The sequence below is a fragment of the Manihot esculenta genome, chromosome 7 (assembly GCF_001659605.2).
Source record: "Manihot esculenta cultivar AM560-2 chromosome 7, M.esculenta_v8, whole genome shotgun sequence".
Taxonomy (NCBI): Eukaryota; Viridiplantae; Streptophyta; class Magnoliopsida; order Malpighiales; family Euphorbiaceae; genus Manihot; species Manihot esculenta.
Window position 1 is genome coordinate 2,160,869 of NC_035167.2, and position 26,956 is coordinate 2,187,824.

Genomic DNA, 26,956 nt, shown 5'->3' on the forward strand with positions numbered 1-26,956 from the left:
ATCCCTGTATTTCAATTAATTCGATTTTTTTCAATTCAAATTTAAATCTTAAATAAAATTGAAAAAAATTACATAATTATATATTTTTAATTTATTATAATTGTAGCTAACTCTACAATTAATTTAACTAATTTTAAATTGATATACATATTTTTTTCTTTTTAATAGTAACTAAATCTATAAAAGTAATTTTTAGCTTTTATTAATCCGACTATTTAACTTTTATTATTTATATTTTTAATTTAAAATATAAAATTTCTATTTTAAAAGAATGTCAAACTGATTAAATATGAAAAGTTGACTTTTTATATGTAAGTTTTATTTTCAAATTTAAAAATTAAAGATATTAAATATTAAAAGCTATCGTGTTGATTGATGATTATTGATAATAGATGTGCCATGGACATCTGATGTCTGAGTTCACGCCAGACGGTTAGTTTTATTAGAACATGATATATGACTTATTTTATATGCAAATTGAGTAGGAATGGAAATGCGCAGATAACTGTAAAATTGAGAATATCCAAATTTAAATTTAATTATATATATAATTTTTAAATTCATCTTAAATCTGTGTAATATTTTAATTTTACTATTTAAATTTATCCCAAATCCGTTTAATAATACCCGCAATATTCGAACTCAATATTTTTTAATTTAATTTAATGATAAGAACTACTAAATAAACTACTTAATCGTTGTACAACCTAGCAAACATTCAATGATAAAAACTATCAAATAAACTATTTAAGAGTTGCATAATCCAGCAAATCACCGGTAGTAAGAGAAATGTTCAATGACAAGTACCAACAACTCAGGAACCCAACAAATAATTGAGACTCTATTTGACGAGTCGAACTGAATTTAAATCTATATATAAAAGGTCTGATTTGATTAACTTGCTAAATTCGTGGAATAATAAATTTCATAATATTTCAAATCGTGTTTACATGACATTAAATGAAATTAAATAATCATTTAACGATAAAAAAAGATACAATATATTTATATATATAATCAAATATAATTACAATAAAAATTATGAATATGCAGAATAATAGTTATACGTAATTAAAAAATAAAAAATAAATAAAAAAAATAATGAATTAAACTTACTAAGATTTTGAGTCTACTAGCGGAATCTCAGACATCAACGATGGAGTGCGATGTAAATGTGCATTATGCATGAACTTTCTTAAATTTAATGTTTATATGCTTTTCTTAAGTTTTAAGCTTAATTTAAAGACTTTTGTATTTAAATATAATATATGAAAAATATTAAAAATTTTAAATTTAAATTTATTATTATTTTAAGAATAGTATTGAAATATCTTTTTAATTGAGTGAATTAATTAAAAAATCCATTATATTTTAGTATTATATTTTATAAATTATTTTAATAGCAATAGTTATTTTAATAATGGTTATTCAAATATTAATAAATAATTTTTATTATTTATTCTTTTAATTTTTAAATAATAATTTTTTATTAATTTAAAATGTTAAACACTATATGATAATCCAGAAAAATAGAATTTTATTAATGGTTTGTAAGTTTGGCATAAGAGAAAGGTGTTTCTCCCCTTTTATTCTTTTTCTTGATCTTTCTGTAATGTATAATAATTTTCTCGTCATTGGACCACCTGTCCCTGCTAAGCTGATCCATATATACGAAAGAATTAGGTCTTTGCGCCATGCTAAATGGCCATTTAATTCTCCCTTTTAGTACGCGTGTGAATCGAGCAGTTCAGAGATGGGCCAATAATTTTTATTTTGCTAAATCTCCGGGCCGAGTTTGGGAAGAGAAGACTGGATTTTGAGCAAAACCCGACCTTAAGGATGAATGGACTGGACTTTTTCACTCGTGAAACTCTGCGGGTCCTGAACCGGCTCTGTCATTGTGAATTCACCCTCTTATCAGATAGTAAAACCCTATCTAAAAAACTCTAAATATATGAAAAGAGACGTGAAGTAGATTATTTTTTTTATTTTTTTTATTTTATATATATTAAAAAAATAGTTGATTTTATATGTAACCAAACCCATTTTGAAAAATGGAAGAAACCTGCATATATAGGGTAGCCCATAGGATTGAAAAATTAGACTAAGATGAGTTGTTTTCCACTTACATCTTTGATTTTGATGCATATTATATGTAATTTTCATATTAAATTTATTTCATATATTTGATATATATGATTATGAGATATTGTAATTTTAATGAAAATATTATTATATGAAATTATTGCTTTTTTTTCTCAACCATGAACTTAAAATATATCATCATAATTTGAAATCAAAACTTTTATTACAAAATTTGAATTTTTTATTGAAAATAAAAAATTAATTCTTTAATTTATAATTTTCATTGAAAAAAATAAAAATTATTAAATTTGTATGAAAATTAATTTGAATTATTTTATATTATAAAAATAATACAATCAAGGTCTAATTTAGGGTGAGTAGTATTCGATTTAAATTGAAAAAATCGATTGAATTGAATTAATTTGAAAATTTGTGTTGATTTTTTATTCATTTCAAATCGATTTAGTTTTTAATTTTAAAAATTTCAGTTATTTCGGTTTGATTCAATTTTAATTAGAAAAAATTAAAAAAATCAAATCAATTAATGATAATAGTATATTATTTTCAATAATATAGTGAAATTAAATAATGTTAAAATATTTCAATTAAATTTTAAAATATTAAAATTAAAGTGTAAAAAATAAAAAATTTATTAAAAATTTAAATCGATCAAATCAAATCGAATCGGATCAAATTGATTCGATTCGATTTGATTTTTAATCAAAATTAATTCAGTTCGATTTTCATATATACTAAAATTTTAATTTTCCGTTGATTCAGTTTAGTTTAATTTTAAACCGAACCAACGAATGTTAAACCCTAATTTAACCTTAACCCATGTGGATAAATGTTGAGAAAGTTTAATGATTTGCGAGTAATCATTCTCAATCTCTTTATTCAATTTCTATAAGGAAAATAAAGATTGTAATGATTTAATGCATAAAAAGGTTAATGTATCTTAAATTTATATATATATTTTTACTTATATTATATGTTTCTAGGGCTATTAATTTTACAAAGTTTTGGGCATTTATGACTTTATTTTCCTTTAAATAAAATTAAGAATATTAAAATAAATACATTCAATGTTATTTTTCTAAATAAATCTAAATTCAAGATGATATGTCATGTACGTGGCCAATGATATGAACTAAATACATCAAGTCATCCTATTTGTAGTCTACATGCATTTTCCCTTTTTTTTTGGCAACTACGTTTTCTCATTTGTAATGAGAAAATAAAGGAAAATAATAAAATAAAAAATAAGAAAAAAAAATAATATCACAGCTATTATTTTCGTTATAAAAAAATAATAAAATTAATAGCGGATTCTGATATAATTTAAATTTAAATCAACTCTAATTCAATTCAAAATTTAAATAAAAAAACTGTTTAAAATTAAGAGCGAGTAAAGTTGAATTCAAATTGAAAAATTACCAAATTAATTTAAAATTTTAATTTAATTTTTTATTTATGTCATTTCGGTTGAATTTAATTTTTAATTTCAAAATTTTCAATTATTTTAATTCATTTCAGTTTTAATAAAAAAATTAAAAAAATCAAACCGAACAGATTAATAATAATAATATATTATTTTTAATAATATTGAAAAATTAGATTATATTAAAATTAAAATACTTTAATTAAATTTTAAAATATTAAAAATAAAATGTAAAAATTAAAAAATTTATTAAAAATTAAAATCGATTAAATTAAATCGAATTAAATTGAATCAGACTAGTTGAATTTGATTTGATTTCTAATTAAAATTAATTTGATTAAATTTTTATAAATATTAAAATTTTAATTTTCGACTTATTTAATTTAATTCGATTTTAAACCGAACCGATTGAATTCTCAACCATACTTAAAACTCTTATAAAATTGTATTGAAATTTGAATTTGATTTTATTTTTTATAAACTTTAATTAAAATCGGAATCAAAACCCCACGCGTCTAGATTTAAATGTGAAAAGAAAGGAGCATCTAGCCACCAAGCAACCCACGCCCATGTGCCAATTGAATTGCATTGCAAGTTTCATCTCTAGCTTTTATAATTACTTAATTACCTTCCTTTGAATCATAATTTCTATTTTCTATGAAAAATAATAATTCTCTAAAAAATTAATAAATATTTTATGCACATAATAGAGATTCTTAACTTCTATTTCTTATGTCCCTTTTATTTATCATAAAATCAAAGGAATAAAATCTCTAATTTCATTTGATGAATAATGTTTTTCTACTTGGTAAAAATTTAATTTTTTTAATGTGGTTGAAAATAAAGTTAAATTGTTATCGGTCAATTTGTAAAACAGAAAATATGAAGAGTTAATATCTATAAGTGGCTATTTTGATACCCAAATTAGTAAATTTAATATCAATTTAATAAAATGAGTGAATGTAATTTATTTCTCTAAATTTAAAATGAGTGTGTAAAAATACATATTTTGATTTCTGTGTATATTTATTTTTACACTATAAAAAGATGGAGTTAATTATTAAATATTTTGAAAATTCAACCGGTAGATAGAAAATTTCGCAATAATAGGTATAATAAAATCTGCTAGATTATATCCGTCAACAGTAATTTTTTAATAAAAAATAAAATTCAATCAATGATAATAGTATATTATTTTTAATAATATTAGAGATTAAATTATAATTAAGATTAAAATATTTTAATTAAATTTTAAAGTATTAAAAATAAAGTATAAAAATTAAAAATTCTATTAAAAATCAAATCCATCAAATTGAATCAAATAAATTCGATTCAATTTAATTTATGTTTAAAATCAGTTTAGTTTTCGCAAATACTAAATTTTGATTTTTAATTTATTTGGTTCGATTTTGAATTGAATTGATTTTGAATTGAATTTGAATTGAATCGATCGAATACGTGATAATAAATATTTAAATGATTTTCAAATTTGGATATAATCATAGTTTAATGACTAAACAAGAGGGATTAGCATGTGATTTACTCAAAAAGTAGAAAGATTAAAGAGAGAAAAAAGCAAAGTGGTTAAGCAAATGAATAAACAAAAGGGTGGATTAGCAAAGCAAGCAAGCAAACAAATGGGAGACCAAAGCCATAGTTTGACTCTACTATTTTATACAAGAAGTGGTAAAGTTGTGGGGTAACACATCACCTCTCAACTAAATCTTGTCTATATTTACTCTAAACTACTTAAAAATAATAAAATATATTAAATTTTAATTTTTAATTTAAATTTATTTTTAAATTATTATTAAAAATCTAAATAAAATAATTATTTATCATATTTATAAAATATATTAATAATTTTTTTTTAAAGGGAGATCAGATATTGAAAATGTAAAATCTAAAATTTTTTAAATTTATTCAGATATATTTATTATCGTGAACGTCAGAATAATTTAAAAGTAGTTTTAGATTAAAAAATAAAATTTAATATTTTTTACACGCTAATTTAACTTTTTGACAAGCAAAAGGGAAGTGAAATCATTTTTTGCTATGATAACTTTCTCAATTTGGTCTTTTTTATAAATTTATGTTTATCTTTGATTGGATATATTTGCTTTTGAAAAGAAAGATTTGGGATTGTAATGATTAAGGTGGCCTCAAGCTTTGCTTGGTCCATTTTGGCCACCACCATCACCACACATGCGTGATAAAGCCAACTGGCTAAACTACATTACCTTATAAACAATATACTTTCTTTTCTTTTTCCAATTTTTTACTTTGATTCCCAACAAGTTTATATTATAAAAAATGTACACTTCCAAAATAATTTAATTTATATACAATTCCTTTTCGTATTAATTATAGGTAATATATATAAAGATTTACTATTTATTCTCTAAATATTATTATTATTAACAAGTCAATTTCTATATTTTTAAAAATTTATTAAAAATTCTTATTTTTTTTATCCGTCAACGAAATAGTCATTCTATTATTTTTTGCATTAAAAATAGATAAAAAATGAGAAAAAAAATTTTTAAAATCAAATTTTACACTAAAATAAGATCTTTTATTTAATTTATAGATATTACTATTATTAACAAGTTAATTCCTATATTTTCAGAAATTTATTAAAATATTTTTATCTTTTTTCATATCTATTAAAATATTCTTATTTTTTCTTTCCGTCAATAAAATAGTCTCTCATTCTCCTTCTAAAAAAAAAAGATGATGAGAAGAATGGGAAAAAAAAGAAAGAAAGAAGAAGAATAAGAATTGCCTCATCCTCCTTAAAGAAGAAGAATAAAAAAGAAATTCGAAGAAGAAGAAAAAGAAGAAGGAGGGAGTAATTTGATTTTTTTTTTTAATATTTTTAACGGCAAAAATAAATGAAATGACTATTTTATTGACGAAAAAAAAAATAAAGAAGAAGAATAAGAATAAGAATTGCCTCATCCTCCTTAAAGAAGAAGAATAAAAAAAAATTCAAAGAAGAAGGAGGGAGTAATTTGATTTTTTTTTTTTATGTTTTTAACGGCAAAAATAAATGAAATAACTATTTTATTGATGAAAAAAAATAAGAATATTTTAATAAATTTATGAAAATATAAAGAATGATTTATTAATAATGATAATATTCAGAAACTAAATTATAAATCTTACATATATATATATAGATTATATAAAATTAATAATCCTAACTAAAATTAACACACTTTTAATTTATAGTCTAATTTTATTTTTATCGTATATTTAAATCATCGATCTTTCAATAAAAATAGCATCCGTTATGAAATTATTATATATAAAAAATTAAAAATTTTATATTCATTGTGAATAATGTGCATATATAAATTATACATAACCAAAATTTTAATTAAATCTACCATAATTTTATCTTATAATTCAATGCTATCACTTGTTTTTAATTTATAAAATCAAAATTTTACATTGAATGTTAACATCTGTAGATATAGAAATTGAGATAATATCACAATTTTTTTAGTCATTTAATTAATTTATTTAATAACATGATAAAAATTAAATTTACTTAAAGTGGGGATTCAATAAATGTTATTTTATACAATGGTGGGTTTTGATTATAGGAAAAGGATTCATATTCCTTTTTCAACATTCAGCATAATGTAGAATGGATTCCATGTGTATAATTCAGTAAATTAAAATGCTTTTGTGTGAAGAAACTTTTATTATTATTTTTTCAATTTGAAGTTTCGTATGTGTGAAAGTGAAGCTAGATTCTTAATTACTAAGCTATATTGGTTATATCAATATTATTTGCATTCTCCACCGTAATTTTATCCCTTTTTCTTTTGTCCGCATCATCATGTCTAACTATTCCTCTAATAAGATATCACTTGTTTCTGTAATTCAAATCCATACGTATAAATGTTTTAGAATCTCTCTCCACGCTAAGTAGTCATTTAATTCTTCCAGCGTGCATGCAGACAGATTTCAGATGGACCTGCGTGTGAAGTCTATCCTTCCTGATTTTCTGATCGAATTAAGATGCACAATGTGGAGCTGGCTCACATTAAAAAAAGCCTAATTGAATTTGAATCTGTATTTTTTTAAGATCCAATTTTACTTGAAGTATAGGAGATCTAACAATCATCATTAGGAATGAGCATTCGGTCGGTTTAGTTTAAAATTGAATCGAACCGAATAAACCAAAAAATGAAATTTTAGTGTTTATGAAAATCGAACCGAATCGATTTTAGTCAGAAAACGAATCGAATCGAACTGGTCTGATTTGATTCGATTCGGTTTGATCGGTTTTGATTTTTAATAATTTTTTTATTTTTTACAATTTATTTTTAATATTTTAAAATTTAATTAAAATATTTTAATCTTAATATGATTTAATTTCTCAATATTATTGAAAAAATATATTATTATTACTAATCGATTCAGTTCGGTTTTTTTAATTTTTTTTTAATCAAAATCGAATCGAATCGAAATAACCAAAATTTTAAAATTAAAAATTAAACCGAACCGAAATATATAAAAAACTGAACTAAATTTTTAAATCGATTCAATTCAATCAGTTTTTTTAATTTAAACTGAATGATGCTGACCCCTAATCATGATAAGAAACTAAGAAAAAAATATATTTGCAGTTACTTTTTCATGCATTAGAGGCATGATGAAAAATGTTTGTTTTAGAATATTAAATTTTTTGAAGAAATTTGAAAAATTGATATTTTTTTATAAAAAAATTATTAAATATGAAAAGCAACCTCAATTAATAAATAGAAAGTAAAATGATTTTTCACACGTAATTGATAACGTAATAAAAAAAATAAAAAATACAAAATGTAGGGGCATAATAGTCAAATGGGTAGGCCCCCAGGGTTGAACCAAATTCCGGTCTAAAACCGAACGCTAGAGAGAGAAAGTGTGTACCGTTGGGATTCTGACGTGGCAGAGACCCGGATATGCAGGATAAGCGATACCGACTCTTCACACAACACAACACAACACAACACAACACAACACAACACAACACGCTTTCGTTACTTTACTCTTTATGAAACCAAACCAAACCAAAACCGAAACCGAAACCCGAACCGAAATCCGAGCCTAAACTAAAAACCAAACCAAACCCCCTTCTCTCTCTCTCACGAAGCTTTGCAAACAAGAAGAAGAAAAGCAGAGTCGACGCGACCTTTCTCTCACAAGCATTATAATTCTCATCTATATATATAAACGCTCGCTCGCTCGCTTGCTTTCTCTTTGTTTCTTGCCTTCGTTTTTTAAATTAAAGAAAAATTTCAGATAATTCTCCATTTATATTTCTTTGTATATGCGCGTGTAGAGAGAGCGTGATTGTTTTCCAATTTGAATTATGGCTACTGGTGTGGAATCGTCTTCGCCGGAGACGGGGAGGGTTGCGGTGGCTCTTGATTTTCCTCTGAGTGATATGCTGTCGTTTAGTTCTCCTCCTAGAATACCTAGAAGGCTTCGGAAAAGACTCTTGGAGGCTAGGACTCCTAGTACTGTTGAAGAAATTGAAGCTAAACTTCGACATGCTGATCTTCGTAGACAGGTTCAATTGAGATTCGTTTTGTGTTTTATTTTTATATTTTCTTGTTTTGTAATCAATTCTGCGAGGATTTCAAGTTTTTTTTTTCCAACGAATTCTTGGGAAGGGTAAACTTTAAAAAATTCAAGTTTTCACTTAACTGAGCAACTAGTTGATTTGTTTTTTAATTTCCTAAAAAATTTTAATCAAAAAGTGGTGGTCTGTACTTAATTTTTTGGGTGATCAGTGATTTTACTTAAATTTATTCGGGGATCGATGAAAGCTCTCTTCCTCTTCTTTTGTATCTCTATTTGGTAACAGAGAATAATTTTTTTGCTTCTCAGGGTCATTTCTGATGAAATTGTAGCATTTCTCTTTGTTTCTATTAGGTTCTGGGAATTCAAAAAGTTAATGATACTTCTCCCCTTACGGGCTAAACTTTCTTTTCACTTTACCTTTTGTTTTAGACTCTTTTAACTTAAACTTGAGAGAGTTGTGATCTTCATTGGTTTTGGTTTGGGAGAAGTAAAAGGTTTTATTTGTCAAAATTAAATAATTTCCCATTTGGGATTATTTCCAATTCAAAGATCCTTAGCCTGTCTGTTTTGATTTCTTTTTTCTTCTTTTTCTCCCTTTCTTAGGAAATTGTTTTTCTTTACTTGGAATTTAAAAAAAAGTTACCTATCGTGTTAGGTAAAGGAGGTGGGCAACTGCCTAACTAGGGATTTGCTCCTGTTTGAACTTTTGTTTTCCAGTTTTTCAAGTTTTCCTTTCCTCATGGATAAACAAGAAAGAAAGAGGGAGAATAAATAATTAGTTCTCATGTGCTCCGTTTTTTCTCCCTCTTTTAATATGTTGTAACTTTATTTTTGTGGTTTTGTTTTTTAATTGAGGTTCTGTAATATTGTTTTTTCAAAGCTCTAATTATTTTGAATGATGTTTTTCTGGTTACTTATTTGAGTGCAGCAATTCTATGAGAAGTTGTCAAGCAAGGCAAGACCAAAGCCTAGAAGCCCCTCACGGTCTTCATCTCATGAAGAAGACCTTGGCCAACGGCTTGAAGCCAAACTTCAAGCCGCAGAGCAGAAAAGGTTTGTTTCCTTTTTTTTTTTTGGTGTTGCATTCCTTAAGTAGTCTGAGCTTGTTTGACGGGTTATTTATCTACTACTGGGTAGGCTCTTATAATTATGATGTTTAGACAAATAGTTTGTGCAATTGAAACATAGTTATTTATTTCAAAAAAGCCTATCCATGTGCCGATTAGGTGTCCCCATGACAGCATCATCATATCATGAGCTTTTACAGATTTTGTTGGTTAATTATTTACTTTTACGAATGGAGAATGATGATGTTTCTCTTTGTTGCTATTTCTCCCCCTGTTCTTTCACGATTCTCCCTTTTTCTGGTATCTCCCTAAAATTTTTTAAGAGGCTTCTGACATGAATTATTATATGTTCCCCTCCCCCCACCCAACCCCCCTCCCTCTTTTTTCTTAATCTGTATCTTAGTCAAGAAATTCTTATTTGTCATGTTGAATCTGCCAGATCTCGTGTAGGCAGAAATTGTGGAACCATCCTTTGATCTAAGCCTTGTTCAGTTGTTGTATTTTTTGTAGCTGCATGTTAGATTAGGTATTTGTCAATAGTATATGTTATTCTGAGCTTGCTGTAGACTTGGTCATCCTCACCTAGTTAACTCTAAAGGTTCTTTTTATATATGCATAATAGCTGGTATTCGTATAGTTGCTGCAATATTTGAGTTTTGGCTAACCTCAAAGTTTAAATTCGTATGCTGATCTTGACAGGTTGGACATTCTGGCAAAGGCTCAGATGCGCCTTGCTAGGCTGGATGAGTTGCGTCAGGCAGCAAAAACTGGAGCAGAAATGCGGTTTGCTAGAGAAAGAGAGAGGCTGGGTACAAAAGTTGAATTGCGGGTTCAGCAAGCAGAAGCAAATAGAATGCTTATCCTGAAGGCTAATAGGCAAAGAAGGGCCACCCTAAAGGAGAGAATGTCCCAATCAATATTGCGGCGAATGGCTCGGGAGAGCAAATACAAGGAGCGTGTGTGTGCTGCAATTCACCAAAAGCGTGCAGCTGCTGAGAGGAAGCGACTGAGGTTGCTGGAAGAAGAAAAGAAGAGGGCATGTGCTAGAGTTTTGCAAGTAAGACGAGTGGCTAAGTCGGTATATAACCAACGTGAGATTGAGAGACGGAGAATGCGGGACCATCTGGAAAATCGGTTGCTAAGGGTATGAATATTTTGTAAAATTTCTTTCTATATCACATTCATATTGAACTGTTAGGCTTTTGTAATATCTTTTTAAATGCCCTGATATTTCATTGAATGCAATAATTATAGGCCAAAAGGCAAAGAGCAGAATATTTGAGGCAGAGAGGAAGGCAATGCAATTCTGTTCGAGTGAATTGGAATCGAATGCACAAGCAGGCCGATCTTCTATCCAGAAAATTAGCAAGGTATATAATTTGCAGTTGTTTCCTAATCTTAATTAACCTTCCAGGTCATTAGCTTTGTACAGCATCATCTGTCTTGCTCTTGTGCCAGCTCATGTTGTGTGTCTTGATGGCCTGATGCATGTATGTCCTGATGTGGGATGAGGGTTTTTTTTAGCATCTGATTATATGATATGGGAGAAATAAATTCTTACCTGAACGTTCCATTTTTGTTGTTTTTCCTTTTAGGTGCTGGAGGCAGTTCCTTAGGTCTAGGAGGACTACTTTAGACTTGGCAAAAAGTTATGATGCCTTGAAACTCCATGAGAGTTCTGTCGAGTCAATGCCATTTGAGCAGCTTGCTCGATTGATTGAATCTGCTACTACCCTACAGACTGTGAAAGGTCTACTTGATCGGCTAGAAAGCCGCCTTAGAGTTTCCAAGGCTGTTTTAAGCAATCATTCAACCAATTTGGAAAATATTGATCACCTTCTAAAAAGAGTAGCCACCCCAAGGAAACGGACTGCTACTAGGAATTCTGTGAGGAGCAGAGACACAAAGAAAGTAGGAGCTGCTAGGGAGGCAGCAAGAAGTCCAGTTAAATCATCAAGGTATCCTGTGAGAGTAGTTCTTTGTGCCTATATGATTTTGGGTCATCCAGATGCCGTTTTCAGTGGTCAAGGGGACCGTGAGATTGCTCTGGGCAAGTCTGCTAAAGAATTTATTCGACAGTTTGAGTTGCTGATAAGAATTATACTGGATGGTCCCATACAGAGTTCTGATGAGGAATCAGACTCTATGTCACCAAAGCGCTGTACCTTTAGGTGTCAGCTTGCGACATTTGATAAAGCCTGGTGCTCCTACTTGAATTGCTTTGTTGTGTGGAAGGTTAAGGATGCCCAGTCATTGGAGGAGGACATGGTGAGAGCTGCTTGCCAACTGGAGCTTTCTATGATTCAAAAATGCAAGATGACACCGGGAGGGGATACTGATGCTCTTAGTCATGATATGAAAGCTATTCAGAAACAGGTATTGCCTGCAATGTTCTGTAATTTTGAATCATTATTAGATTCTGTTACCTGATATGCATGATTTTTTCTTTTGGTTGTGTTACATTTGTTAGGTTACTGAAGATCAAAATCTTCTGAGGGAAAAGATACAACACCTGAGTGGAGATGCTGGGATTGAGCGTATGGAACATGCTCTATCAGAAACACGATCTAAATACTTTCAAGCAAAAGAAAATGGAAGCCCAGTAGGCTCACCAATCACACAGTTCCTCTCTTCTGGCACATCTAACTCTCGAATTGCTCCTTCTGTTGGTAACTTATCCTGCACAAGTGATGTAGTTGAGAGTGTTGAGATGCCAAGCCGTGTAGTTCGCTCTTTGTTCAGAGACGATGATGCTTCCCAACCTAAAGGAACTGCAATTATCAGTGGCCATTTTGATGGTCAGTTGGGTTCTTCTGTTGAAAATTTGATAGCAGAGAATGAATTGATTGTAAATGAATTTCTCCATGAGCAACATCACAGCATTGTTGATGGACTCAATACTGAAAAAGAGAACAGTATCAAGGTTAGTGCCTTCTCATAATTAATCAATTTTGCAAGTGTGTGGAGGAAGTGCTTTTGCAATCTTCATAGTAACTGAGCTGTTTTTGCCCTACTGGCTACTCCTGCAGGCAAAGATAAGAGAGACGATGGAGGCAGCTTTTTGGGATGGTATCATGGAATCCATAAAACAGGATGAGCCCTGCTATGACAGGGTTGTTGAACTGGTGAGGGAGGTTAGGAATGGAATTAGTGGGATGGCTCCACAAAGCTGGAAGCACGAGATTGATGAAGTTATTGATCTAGATATTCTCTCTCAGGTGGAAGGCCTTCTATTATTTTCATTTGTAGGAAGAAGTTATGTTATATATCTAATTCCGTAATTTTCCTTTCCAGGTGTTAGAGTCGGGTACACTGGACATTGATTATCTCAGAAAGATTCTAGAGTTTTCATTCGGTACTTTGCAGAAGCTATCCTCTCCAGCCCGTGAGGAGGAAATGAAAGTTACATATCAGAAATTATTAGAAGAGTTGGCAGAGATGTGTTCAGCCCAAGATGAGTCGACATCTTCCCATGCCCTTGCAATGATCAAGGGTCTACGCTTTGTACTAGAGCATATTCAGGTGTGCTTCATTCCATTTCTCATTTTGCTTCCATGCTCTTATTATGATTCAAGCAGTGCTTGCTATAACTAAATTTTGGTGTACGCTTCTGTTAGGCTCTTAAGCAAGAGATAAGCAAAGCACGTATAAAACTGATGGAGCCTTTGTTGAAGGGACCTGCCGGTTTGGATTACTTGAGAAAAGCTTTTGCCAACCATTATGGATCTTACTCTGATGCACGTGCATCTCTACCCTTGACCATGCGATGGCTTTCATCTGTGAGGAATTGTGGAGACCAGGAGTGGGAAGAGCATACCAACTTGCTTTCAACTTTGATAAACCAGGGTAGCTCGTCTCAGGAGTTTCTTCCCTCTATCACACTTAGAACTGGTGGAAGCTTTATGCTCAAAACAAAAGGAAGTGGTACTGCCTCTACTTCTTCTTCATCTGCTACAGGTATGGAACTTATTTTAATTTTTCTTAGTTGGAGGAGAAAATATTGCTTTATTTGACATGTAGATTGCATAATGCTTGACTTGCTTCTATGCTTTTGCATTAGGTGGTCAGAAGCCAGAACCAGAGTGCAATGGTGAAAGAATTGATTTGTTGGTGAGGCTTGGATTATTGAAGTTGGTAAGTGGGGTTTCTGGCCTAACACAAGAAGTTCTGCCTGAAACCTTTATGCTTAACCTGCCTCGTTTGAGAGCTGCTCAGGCTCAAATCCAGCAGATCATAGTAATATCAACTAGGTAGTTGATCCAAAGAGATCTCACTCTTTGTTTCTTTCCTTTGTATCACAAATATTTTCTATTACTGTTAATATTTCTGTAGCACATTTGCAATTTTTTGAAGGTTTTTCAAAAAATCGCAACAGGTTTAACTGATCGGAAATGACTATATGCAGCGTTCTTGTTTGCCGGCAAACACTCCTGATGGAGCAAGTAGTAGCCAGCGGTGCAGATTTGGAAAGCATATTATCAAAGTGCACTAACCAATTGCTGGAGCTCTTAGATCATGTCGATGATGTGGGTATTGAGCAGATTGTAGAAATCATAAGTGGTTTCTCACAAGTTGGTGACAGGGCAGGAGACCTTGAGAAACTTCAATCGAGGAAGCTAGTCATGGCTAGGATGTTAGGGAAGAGCTTGCAGGCTGGGGACCCAGTTTTTGAGAAGGTCGCCCGTGCCGTTTACTTGGCCACAAGAGGTATTGTACTAGGTGGCAGTGGACCTCAGGGAAGAAAACTAGCAGAAATGGCACTCCAACAAGTAGGGGCTGCCTTGCTGACTGAAAGGGTAGTGGGAACAGCCGAAATATTAGTGGTGGCAGCCACCGTGTCGGTTGCTGTACATGGGCCATGGTATGTAAATCTGGTTGATAACATGTGATGGAATTGTATTGCAATTGGGGAAGTGGGAGAGAATAATACACACCTGTAAATAGTAGATTGTGAGTGTGTGTGACAAGGGTGCGTGTGTAAATGGAAAATAATACTTGATTGTAATGTCCAATTCTTCAATGATTGTAATGAATTCTTCGATGGTAGTGGTGTAAATACTGCCTTTTCTTTGTGCAGACAGCAGCTTCTTGTTAAAAAAAGCATGTATATATTTTGAAACTGATCTAAGTTGATGGTTAAACGCTTTTTGTAACTTCGAATTGGCTCTAAATTCAAAAAGAGCGAAATGAAAGGTAATAATTTAGTTCAGAATCATCGTGAAGATCGGTAGTCATGCGGTTCAATCTGTCCTATGGAGGTGATCCTTCTAGCTTCTTAACTTCATCTCAGGGTCCAGAAGAGTTCCAATGTTTAGCCCAGTATAATTATCTTGAACAGGGTCGATGTGATGTGAAGTGCAATCAATAATGACCAGAAGGGCTTCCTTGAAAGTTGCCAGCTGCAATGAATGGTCCAATAGGAAAGTCCCGGAGAGCCAAGTATTGATCTTAATTTTCAGAGAATAAAATAGATACAACTCGATCCTCGTTCATCAGTTGGAGGATAGTTAAAAAGACTCGGGTTAAATTCTTAACTTGCCTTCCCAACTCAAGAAAAAGATGAAATTCACCATAGGCGCTGTCAACTTAAAGCAAAGAATAACTAAACCAAGTAAATCATAGCAACTTTGAAGTTTTTATGAGAAAAATATCATTTCATATCCAGTTCGAGCTCTTTTTTTTTTTTTTTTTTTTTTTAAAATATATATTTATTTAGAACTGAATCCATTACGGAGCAATAATCTTACACAAACATGATTGAAGTCAAACAACATTTGCTTATAATAAACGGACTTTATTTATTAATAGAACTCATACGACATATCATACTACAATACTACTTAATATTATTAGGAAAGCAGGAAAGTTCAGAAATTTGATACGAAATGCTAGAAACCAAACACCCAGACACACAGATCAAAGCAGCAAACTTTAATTCAGCAATCGCCACCGCGAAGACGGAGCACAAGGTGGAGAGTGGACTCCTTCTGGATGTTATAATCCGCGAGGGTCCTCCCATCCTCTAGCTGCTTTCCTGCAAAGATAAGCCTTTGCTGATCCGGTGGAATTCCTTCCTTGTCTTGGATTTTTGCCTTCACATTGTCAATTGTATCAGAACTCTCAACCTCCAGAGTGATAGTCTTCCCAGTCAAGGTCTTCACAAATATCTGCATACCCCCACGAAGCCTCAGAACCAGATGAAGGGTTGACTCCTTTTGGATGTTATAATCAGCGAGGGTCCTTCCATCCTCCAGCTGCTTCCCAGCAAAGATCAATCGTTGTTGATCTGGTGGGATACCTTCCTTATCTTGAATCTTGGCTTTGACGTTATCGATTGTATCCGAGCTTTCGACTTCCAGGGTTATCGTCTTTCCGGTGAGGGTTTTTACAAAGATCTGCATTCCTCCCCTCAATCGGAGAACGAGATGCAAGGTGGATTCCTTCTGTATGTTATAATCTGCTAGCGTCCGACCATCTTCCAGCTGCTTTCCGGCAAAGATCAACCTCTGCTGGTCAGGAGGGATGCCTTCCTTGTCCTGAATCTTGGCCTTAACGTTGTCGATGGTATCAGAGCTCTCAACCTCTAGGGTTATAGTCTTACCAGTCAGAGTCTTGACGAAGATCTGCATACCTCCCCTCAATCGGAGAACCAGATGCAGAGTAGATTCTTTCTGAATATTGTAGTCAGCTAAGGTCCTTCCATCCTCCAATTGCTTTCCGGCAAAGATCAGCCTCTGCTGGTCAGGAGGAATCCCTTCCTTATCTTGGATCTTGGCCTTAACGTTGTCAATTGTGTCAGAGCTCTCGACCTCAAGAGTTATGGTCTTGCCGGTGAGAGTCTTAACAAAGATCTGCATGCCACCCCGAAGACGGAGGACAAGATGAAGAGTAGACTCCTTCTGGATGTTATAGTCAGCCAGGGTACGGCCGTCTTCAAGCTGCTTGCCGGCGAAGATCAACCTCTGTTGGTCGGGGGGAATTCCCTCCTTATCTTGAATCTTGGCCTTGACATTATCGATTGTATCGGAGCTCTCGACCTCGAGAGTTATGGTCTTGCCTGTGAGGGTCTTGACGAAGATCTGCATATTGGAGACTGATCAACGGAAAAGAAAAGGCTTTCCGGTAGCTGTTGAAGAAGATAGGGTTTCGATTGATGATATGAGAAAAGAAGAGGTGACCTTATATAGAGAAGCGTAGCCGACTTATCGGAAAAAGCGTGGAAGGAATTGAATCCTTCGTAGCAAAGGAAAGAAAAGGAGTGGTCAACTTTGAACGGTGAAACGTTGCGTTGCATTAGTTGAGGTTTAATGGTCAGGAATCTTCCGGATAATATCCAGAATAATCTGGGTGGCTGTTCTCCATCAAAATTTGTTCCTCGCCATTGCCTTGATTATGTTGATAATATATAATTAATAATTTACAGTTTTTTTTTTAGGAATTGAATTATTAAAATTGCCTTCAAATTCATGTTGAATAAATCAAACTGAATTTTGTACTTTAAATTTTTTACTCAATTTGTTTTTTTAATTAAGTGTTGTTAAGTTATTTTCACTAGTTTTAAATTTGCACCTCGTAGGGAATCACTGAGCCAATAAGGTGGAGGGTTCATGAAGGTTGTAAAGATGGTTAGGTAGTATAGGATTTATTTGTATTTTTCAGTATAGTTTAGTATAGGATTTCTTTGCAATTTCTTGTATTTTTTTCCCTTTATTTTTGTTTTTGTCTTGTTCTTGCTTGAAATGTGTATAAGCTTAGAAGGGTTGTTTTGATTTTTTTTTTTCTTTTTTCTCCATAAGGGCTTCTAATATTGTATAGAAATAACTTCCAATTTTTACTTTTCAAAAAATAAAAAGCCTCTGAGCGATATATTTTCTCTTACCACTCTTCACATGATATCAGAGTTAGGGTTAGGATTCCGATACTAATAGTGTCTTCTTTGCTCTCTTCTTCTTCTCCTCAAATCTATGTGACATGTTAGTCAAATCTTATGAAGAATATAAGAGCACAATGAAAACAGTAAGAATGAAGGGAGTTTAGTGACCAATAAGTCTCAAATCACGACTCAAACAGTTGAGACCCTCTCACTTTGCTATTGTCGGATCATCCAGATATGTTTCTTGTTTATGTTCTGTTAGTAGGGATCAACTTTAGATCTTGGTACATGGCTATAAGAATAGCACTAGGAACCAAAGAGATATTATGTTTCATAAAAGGTACAATTTCTATATTAGATAAGGGCTCCAAGCAATATGAACTGTGGAGGAGATGTGACTTCATGGTCACATCTTGGATATTGAATTCAATATCCAAAGATTTAATGGATGGTTTCATCTACACAGCTTTAGCTCGTGATCTTTGGCTCGAAGTCATTGAGAGATTTGAAGAATGCAATGGGCCAATGATCTATCAATTGCATAGGAAGATTTCCTTGATAGCCCAAGATAATGTCTTTGTTTCAGTCTATTTTACAAGACTCAAGAGGCTGTGGGACGAGTTAGGATCCATGGAGACTTTGCCTCCCTGTAGCTGTGGTGCCTCAAAGGTCATTGATGAAATAAACAATAAAAAGAAGCTCATGCAATTTCTTATGGGTATGAATAATGTTTATGGAGCTATAAGGGACTAGGTCATTGGGATGGACCATTTGCCTTATGTGAATAAGGCTTCCTTTATAGTACTCAAATTTGAGTCCCAAAAATAGGTTTTAGAAAATATGAGCAATGGTGTGGACTCTCTAGTCTTGTTTAATAAAGCACAAGGATAATTTTAGGGGAAACAAAAGAAGCCTAAGTCCAAGAAAAGATATTTTTCCTATAGTAATATGGATGGCCATATTAGAAAGGGTTGCTTTAATCTGATAAGGTACCTTGAGTGGTATAAATCCAATAATAAGGCTAGTGGACAACCTTTTAGACAAGCTATGAACATAAAAAATGAAAATAAAATAGTAGCAACTGTTGAAGGAGCTTACCGTGAAGAGGATAATCCTCTTGAAACCTCAGATGCTACCATGAAGATTGATGAGCTTAGTGCCATGCTTAACTCACTCAAATAGGAGATCACGAAATTAGCCAAAGGCAAGGTAGCCCTCACAACTAGTACCAAATTATTATATTGCTATCCTGGCAGTGCTTCTGATTCAAGCTTTATGACTTTTATAGGTATTTTTAATTTGAATAGTGTTTGTTGTGCCTCTATTTGTGAAAATACAAGCCGGATATTAGATATTAGAGCTATTGATCATACATCTTCAAACAAAACCTTGTTTAAATCTTTACAATTACTTGATAAGGGTTTCTGTTCACCTCCTTGATGATATTGTCCTTAAGGTAACACATGGAGGATCTGCTATGTTATGCGATTGTATTCAACTTGACAATGTTCTCTTTATACTAAAGTTTCATTACAATCTTATCTCAGTCAATAAACTGATCCACACTTCTTCTCTGAATTTAATTTTTTTTTTATTTTAATTGTTGCATTATACTTTAGGAAGAGAAGAAGTAGAACTATACAAAATAAATCATTCAAGCTTTTTATCTTCTGAGATTGATAACTGCTTAATTCAAGCAATACATTTGATTTGATGTCTGCTTTACATTCATTTGTAAATACCATACTTTCTAAATTTTGCATTAATAAAGAAAGCTTTCATACAATGCCTAATATCTGTATGCATGTTATTGATGTGGCTAATCTATATAATAGACTAGGACATGCTTCCTTTAATAAACTCAAAAACATTAAGGGTGTCTAATTCACTAGCAACGGTGACTTTCAGTGCTATACTTGCCCTCAGGCCAAACAAACAAGGCTACCCTTCCTTCTTAGCAGCATAATAGCTAAGTAGCCCTTTGATTTCATTCACATAGATTTTTGAAACTTTATAGAGAGGAATCAGTCACCGGAGATAGATATTTCCTTATAATAGTTGATGATTGCACTAAGACCACTTGGAATGTAGGGAATGGAGGAAATAAAATCAACCCAATCTTTTTACCTAACTAAAATAAATCTCCAACAAAATCAAAGAATAAACAACCCAGATTTTGAAAATAATCAACAATAAATCCAGATTGCAGTTAGATGATTGTGATATTCTCAACTCACATAATTACAACCCATATTTGAAAATAATCAATAATAAATCAAAGAAATCACCAAATTTATTAACGGGTGATGAGAGGAATTTCAAACAGTGAAAAATTAATACAAGAAATTAAAAGAAAAAAAAAAAAAGAATAAACCCATTGTTGACTGCAAGATGTTGAGGAAGGTAAGACATACGGTGACTTTGGGCTGTCGGATTTGGAGTGCATGCCATAGAATCTGGAAGCATGCATTTTAGTGCATTTTGCTTCACCGATGAAGATGTCCACTCCATTGAGTGAACAACTTCCCCTATATAATCACTTCCCTTTAATCTTTTTCCTATTCATCTAAATTCTATCTTCTTCAGCAAGCATTTTCTGTGATCTACAAAGACCAAAAGGAAAATGAGGGTATTGGTAGATTCTGTGAATTTTGATGCTTTTTGTTCAGCTGCGTGCATGGGCTACACTTAATTTTTCACCCCATTCAAGGATGTTTCATGTAATACCCGGCTAGAGTTCGGCATCGGAATTCCTGTCGTCCGGTGGAATCCAGGATATCGGAATCTTTAGAAGGGTAAGAGTTATGTTTTTCTAAGCTCTAGTCAGGGGTACAGAGTAGTGCATGCACAGATTAAGTCTTGGTCCAGAGAAAAGTTTTTATTTTCACAGAAAATGTATGACCATGTATGAGATTTTACAGGTACTTAGAGGGTATAGCAGGCTTGCTACGGGTTCTGGCGGTCTTAAGCCGATCTGAATCCTAGCGCCGGTGACGGTCCATTTTGGAGTCGTTACATTTCAGGCTATTGACTGACTTTATTCTCAAACGTGAATTTATCTGAGAAAAAAGTTGAGATATTATTGTAATAAACTAATTTTTGGCTCTATAGGCTTGAACAGTCTCCATTATTACTATTTACAAAACCGCTTAAAACATTATTATTTTTCAAAATGAAGAAAATGTTTAGAATGAAACTTGATTTAAAGGAGGTAATGTAGGAAAGTAAATCAAGTTCCACCACCTCACTTTCTTACATGTTAAGAATAGCCATTGTCCAATCAAAACCTTTTGCTTAACCTTGTTTTTCTTTTCCCTTTTGTTTCAGGATGCTTAACCATGTTAATCAGAGAGTCAGTTGACGACTCCTTTGCATTTGTATTGCCTTTGTTCCAAATCTCAGCATTTGAAACACATGTTTGTCTGAATAAATTAAGTTCACTTGGTTTCTTAGGCAATTAGCCAACATTCGACAATTTCAAGGCCAAGTTCCAAGACAAGGAAGGAATTCCACCCCATTGTTGATATTTTCCGACAAGCAGCTTGAAAGACAGCCGCCCCTTGGCTGCCTACAACATCCAAAAAGAGTTTACACTTCATCTCGCCCTTCATTTACGTCGCGGCATGCAGATCTCTGTTGAGACTCACACTGGAAAGACGATAACTTTAAATGTCAACAGCTCAGACCCAATTGACAGCATCGAGACTAAGATTCAAGATAATGAGAGCTTCACTATAGTGAATCTAGTTCTTCACTTACCCAAAAAAGATCTTGTTCGTCGTTCGGAGGAGGGCATGCAGATCTTTGTGAAGACCATAATGGGCAAGGTCGTAAGCCTAGAGGTTGAAAGCTCGGATACTATAGATAATGTGAAAGCCAAGATTCAAGAGAAGGAAGGTATACCAAAGAACCAGCAGCGTTTATTGCTCGACCAGAAGCAGATCTTAGAGGATAAGAGGACTTTAGCATATTATGAGATTCACAAGGATTCCAACCTCCTACTTGTCCTTCGTCTTTGTGGTTGATTATTGAATCAAGTAGTGAAATTTTAATCGTTTATTTTTCCTTATCTCTGTTATGGAATTTCTATGATGTTTTTGTTTATAAACAAAATATTAAAAAAGTTTAATTATCTGTTCAGACAATTTTCATTCTGATGAAATATAAAAACAGAACAGAGACAAATAGTTATCTTTCAAATCTTCATAAAATTCCAAATTTTCAATGATAGAGGATCTAAATCTCATATTAAATTGGAATTTCACACACTTGCTGAGCAATACGCTATAATTTACAAACACTTATTCAAGACCATGTCCTAAGTACAACGTTTTTTACAATCACAGAAGCATTCTATAGATATCCAAGAGGCAAAAATTTCTGAAAAAAGAAGCAAATCAATGCTTAACTGACATGAAATTCTCCACTTGCTTGTGCCTCCTTAACTCTCTTCTCGTACTCGTCTTCCTCTTCTTCTTCTTCTTCCTCTTCTTCACCCTCTGTGTCGTTATCTTCCTTCCCGTCACCATCCTCTTCTCCTCCCCAACCAAAACTTCCAATGGTCCGAGATACAGGCGGAGGAATTTTGCCATCTTCCACAATCTTCATGATTTCTTCATCAGTTTGCAAGGAGAAGGTATTGTTTCCTCTCTTGTAGTACATAGCTTGAGCTGCCTCTGTTAGTTCTCTAGGCAAGTTCTTCAAAAACCATGGATGGTTCTTGATTTCTTTAATTGTGATCCTCTGTACAAACATGCAAAGTTTAGAACTGCAACTATCCTATCAAAGCAGTCCTCAAAATAAAAACAGGATAATAGTAAATGATAAATCAATATTGTAAGCCAAAACATTTGCAGATCTCCACAATAGCCTTTACTCATGGGAATCCACTTAGAAACATACTGTGAAAATTTCGCTAACCATTAAAATGACACATTTTGCACATGGCGACCAACCAGATTTTATATAAAAAGGGTAAAGGTAGAAGAGACGAACAAGAAAGTGAATTAACAGCAGAAGATTATTTTACCATCTAATTAACTAATGTGGAGGCAAAAGAATATATAAAGTTCTCCACAGGAGCCATGGCTATGGCATATCAACATATATAGCGGGCGGTGCAAGCATTTAAGTTAACACCTACTGTCAGAAAAAGGGCAACACTAAACGATCAACCCTCTTGCAATCCCTTGAGATCCAAATTGCTTGAATGCAGGCATCGAAACTATACTACACAGGCACAAAACGAACCGGCAATTCAAAAAATTATCCATGGAAAATGAGGATTTCAGTTCTCAAGGCACCACAGAAACATAACTGCTTAACAGTATATACGTTGAATAACAAAAACCATATAACAGACTATAAATGGCTCAAAATCTTTTCTTTTTTTTTTTTTTTTTGGTTTCTCAGTTGAAAAGGATGACATCCTTGTTTCCAGTGTTCAAGGTAGTACTTCTTGATTCATGATGCACCATACAACTCCTACAGTCTTACTCTAATCGCCTCTCTCAAACAAGCAACAGCAATCATGTGCATGCCTACATGGTCCGTTCTGTTCTTCTTTGCAAGACTTTCTTGCTTATCATTATATTTCTCTGTCGATTAAAATGATAACATATACAAAAGTCTTGCAGCTCACATATGAATACTTGAACACTTAATGAACAGGAAAAGGATACCACCACCACCGTATAAAATTAGAAATACGAGGGCAGGGTGTTCTCCAATGCTTTTGATCCTCATTTCGATATCCTCATGCAAAATAAATAAATAAATCCAACTCATATACTATAGCACTCAGAAAGCAATAAAGGTAGTAGAAATCTACAAAGATTATCTACGTTGAAAACTCATGACAAAAGACCACACACTGATACACACTTTGTTAAAAGACAACTACCAGTTCATTCTGTCAATAATATTCTCAGGGGAGTTCACCCAGACGTACCTTGGCTGGATATGCAACAAATATGCGAGAAAGGAGCTGTCTGCAATCTTGAGAAATGTGCACATAGTCAGGGATCTTGTATTGAACAGCCATTATTTTCTGCATGAGAACAGGGAAATTATATATGCTGAAAACGTACAATTTTCTGAACGGATGGAAGATAAAGAGGAAGAAAAAAAATTACATTGATAGTTTTTCTGAAATTCTTTGGGTCCTCATGATCTTCAAATGGGTATGCTCCAACCAACATAACATACAGAGTCACTCCACAAGACCATACATCTGCCATCTGAATATCAGATTAAAAGTTAAACCAAGCTTGTAAATGTAATAAATTCATTCATCCGTGTTCTTTGCTCAGAAATCTTTCAGCTATGTCAATAAGTTCAAAGTCTATGTTCTTTCCAAGACAAAGTGAAGCATATAACTGCTTAAACTTCTAAGTTTTTCACATGAAATGAGAATAGGTATTTTAGTAATGAAGCCATAAACCTATCACACAGAATCATAATTGATGTGGCTGCCATCTGTACAAAAGATTGATGTTTTGGAAAGCTAATTTCATCAAGAAGAGATGTTAAGTTTATTATTTTTTCCCACACAACTGCCAGAAAATGATTACGCATTGTATAAAAGCAACTACTTGAGATGAAAAATCTATATGTAGGCAAATTATCTAGTCATAGATATAAAGCGAATAATTTAAGCAAACAACAAAACTTGCAATTTTATATATAAAATGGTGAAAACTTAATGTCAATAAAATCCTAATTATCATGCCTTGTGTCAGCCGCCATACCACCTCTATTCTATGAACAACTGTCCTTAAAATATCTCGCTCATAATATATGCGAAGAGCCAAAAAGAAACTTAAATGCTCTCATGCATTGCTACATTTAACAAGGTGATAAATTAATGTAAATAACATCCGAATTATTCTTTCCCTGTTTCGGTAACATACCTCCAAAACTCTGTAATAACTGACTTTTCAAAATATCTCCTTCAACATTTCGTGATATTAAGACAATCTAAGTTACCTTCCCGTCATATTCTCTCCGAGAAAGAACTTCTGGGGCAATATATGCTGGAGTGCCAACTGTGGATTTGGGTCTTGAATGCAGCAAGGATGACTGAACAAACAACAATTATACACAACTAAAATTCCACGCGTAAATCATAAAGACGAAAAGGTAACAGTTTGTTTTCAGAAACCTTAGAATAACCAAAATCACATATTTTCAGACGGGGCGCTGGGCTTCCATCCAGTAAAGTATTTTCAAGCTTCAGATCTCTATGGCAAATTTGCTGCAAAACAATAAAAAAATATAAATAAAAATAAAAGATGGATCTACTGCTATTAAAAGCTCAATGCCATCACTGCTGAATTTGTTTTACCAGAGTGTGGCAGTAGCTGACTCCTGAAATAAGCTGTTGGAAAAAGTATCTAGCCTGGAAAAAAGACCTAAGACATGTTAGCTGACATTCAAAATAAAACAACAATCAGGACTAACTTCACTCTCATAATTTCCTTTTTCCATCCCAGTTGATATAAAACTAATTGTAATTAATGCAACCCAAATCCTGAAAATTGAAGCTAAGAGAAGTGACAGAAAAAACCTCATCTTCGCTAAATCTTCCAGCATTGCATATTCGCTCAAAAAGCTCTCCTCCAGCAGCATATTCCATAACAATGGCGAGATGGGTTGGTGTCAAAACCACCTGCACATAATTTTTTTTTTTAAAAAAAAAGAAATCCTCTTACATCAAAGAAGTAAAATAATCCTTTTGCAAAACCACAAAATAATTGGAAAAGCAAACTAACCTCCTTGAATCGAATTATGTTTGGATGTATAAGCGATCTGTGATTCATGATCTCCCTTGCCACATTCTCATCAATCTGAACCCAGATAGAGAAGCAGGAAACTTAATGTAACAACAAATTCATTACCCTTTTTTTTTATTTGCACTGGAAAAAAATTATATTCAACCACAAACAAATCTTCTGTTCCAAAATTTATTCTTTTTCCCATGCATCACAGTTCCAGAGAAAAAAAAATATAATATTCATTTAATTATATAAATATATTATAGAAACCTTGTTGCCGCGCTCGATGTACTTCATAGCGACGAGCTCTTTGGTCTCCTTGTTCCTCATGAGCCTGGCCACTCCAAAATTCCCAGATCCTATTTCTTTCACAAGCTCGTACTTGTCCATTTTTTTGCTTCTTTTTAATTCCCACGGCCAACACTTGAAATATAAACCCTAAATTAAGCTTCAATCAACCTCCTTGGCAATCCCAATTCAGCTAGAATTCATATACCCAGCCTAAAAAACAGAAGAAAGGCAACAACTTGGCAATATAATTCTACAAAAAACCAGGAATTCAGGATCTGAGGTAATTAAGAGAGATTTAAGAAAGAAAATAGAGGGGGTAATTATGGGTTTGGTTAGATTTTAAGGAAAGTAAACAATCTGGGAAATTTGAAAAGAAGGAAAGAATTAATCTGTGATTATTATCAGAAGAGAGAATCTAAAAAGACTGTAGCTTTTGGGCAGAGAGAGAGTGTGAGAGAATGTGTGCAATTTGGGGAGATGAGATGGATGGAATGGAATGTCTCACTGTTCCTTCTGTTGAGAGTTGTTATACTGTGTGGGATGTCTCAATGTCCTTATAGTAAGGTCGCTTTCATGAGCTTGTGGAATTCCCAAAAGAATATTATTAACAGAATTAGTATTTTTTTTATAGATAAAACATTAAAATATGGTTTGACTTTGCATTAAAAATTTAATTATAAATATTTTAAATGATAATGATGGATACCACATAAACATATATATATAAATCTAAGGATTTATGCATATTTCTTACAACTTTAAAGCATTTTAATGACAAGTATATAAGATGAAAGAAGCATATTATGTGTATGATTCATAGACTAGAGTGGAATAGGAT

The 26,956-nt window shown here is 32.5% G+C and overlaps 4 protein-coding genes and 1 pseudogene across 4 annotated transcripts; 3 read left to right on the top strand and 2 right to left on the bottom strand.

Moving 5' to 3' along the window:
• The first annotated feature begins 8,617 nt into the window (after positions 1–8,617).
• LOC110619527 lies at positions 8,618–15,255 on the top strand. Its single transcript, XM_021763038.2, has 11 exons — positions 8,618–9,098; positions 10,041–10,165; positions 10,879–11,323; positions 11,434–11,549; positions 11,775–12,555; positions 12,650–13,102; positions 13,209–13,397; positions 13,474–13,701; positions 13,797–14,136; positions 14,240–14,429; positions 14,585–15,255. Exons 1-11 carry the CDS (start codon positions 8,898–8,900, stop codon positions 15,066–15,068), a joined length of 3,552 nt encoding a protein of 1,183 aa, XP_021618730.1. The 5' UTR covers positions 8,618–8,897; the 3' UTR covers positions 15,069–15,255.
• A 697-nt stretch (positions 15,256–15,952) lies between these two features.
• Positions 15,953–17,356, bottom strand: LOC110619528 (polyubiquitin). Its single transcript, XM_021763039.2, has one exon. The coding sequence runs from the start codon at positions 17,262–17,264 to the stop codon at positions 16,116–16,118; it is 1,149 nt and encodes a 382-aa protein (XP_021618731.1). The 5' UTR covers positions 17,265–17,356; the 3' UTR covers positions 15,953–16,115.
• A 984-nt stretch (positions 17,357–18,340) lies between these two features.
• On the top strand, positions 18,341–18,805 carry LOC110619571. Its single transcript, XM_021763082.1, has one exon. It carries the CDS (start codon positions 18,341–18,343, stop codon positions 18,803–18,805), a length of 465 nt encoding a protein of 154 aa, XP_021618774.1.
• A 2,680-nt stretch (positions 18,806–21,485) lies between these two features.
• Positions 21,486–22,121, top strand: LOC110619572 (annotated as a pseudogene).
• Positions 22,122–22,214: 93 nt separating this feature from the next.
• LOC110619529 (serine/threonine-protein kinase SRK2A) lies at positions 22,215–26,623 on the bottom strand. Its single transcript, XM_021763040.2, has 9 exons — positions 26,098–26,623; positions 25,825–25,899; positions 25,620–25,721; positions 25,398–25,451; positions 25,215–25,307; positions 25,040–25,132; positions 24,187–24,291; positions 24,003–24,101; positions 22,215–22,795 (listed from the first exon to the last, which is right to left on the bottom strand). Exons 1-9 carry the CDS (start codon positions 26,215–26,217, stop codon positions 22,457–22,459), a joined length of 1,080 nt encoding a protein of 359 aa, XP_021618732.1. The 5' UTR covers positions 26,218–26,623; the 3' UTR covers positions 22,215–22,456.
• Positions 26,624–26,956: the final 333 nt, after the last annotated feature.

Bases quoted from the DNA above. Each gene is read 5' to 3' on its own strand.
- LOC110619527 (XM_021763038.2), top strand. From the start codon at position 8,898: ATGGCTACTGGTGTGGAATCGTCTTCGCCGGAGACGGGGAGGGTTGCG. The intron at 13,103-13,208 runs GTTAGTGCCTTC...CTACTCCTGCAG, and splicing joins AAAAAGAGAACAGTATCAAG to GCAAAGATAAGAGAGACGAT. The intron at 13,702-13,796 runs GTGTGCTTCATT...CGCTTCTGTTAG, and splicing joins TTGTACTAGAGCATATTCAG to GCTCTTAAGCAAGAGATAAG.
- LOC110619528 (XM_021763039.2), bottom strand. From the start codon at position 17,264: ATGCAGATCTTCGTCAAGACCCTCACAGGCAAGACCATAACTCTCGAG.
- LOC110619571 (XM_021763082.1), top strand. From the start codon at position 18,341: ATGGCTATAAGAATAGCACTAGGAACCAAAGAGATATTATGTTTCATA.
- LOC110619529 (XM_021763040.2), bottom strand. From the start codon at position 26,217: ATGGACAAGTACGAGCTTGTGAAAGAAATAGGATCTGGGAATTTTGGA. The intron at 25,900-26,097 runs GTTTCTATAATA...ATCTGGGTTCAG, and splicing joins ACATCGAGCGCGGCAACAAG to ATTGATGAGAATGTGGCAAG. The intron at 24,292-25,039 runs GTAACTTAGATT...TCTGATATTCAG, and splicing joins GGAGAGAATATGACGGGAAG to ATGGCAGATGTATGGTCTTG.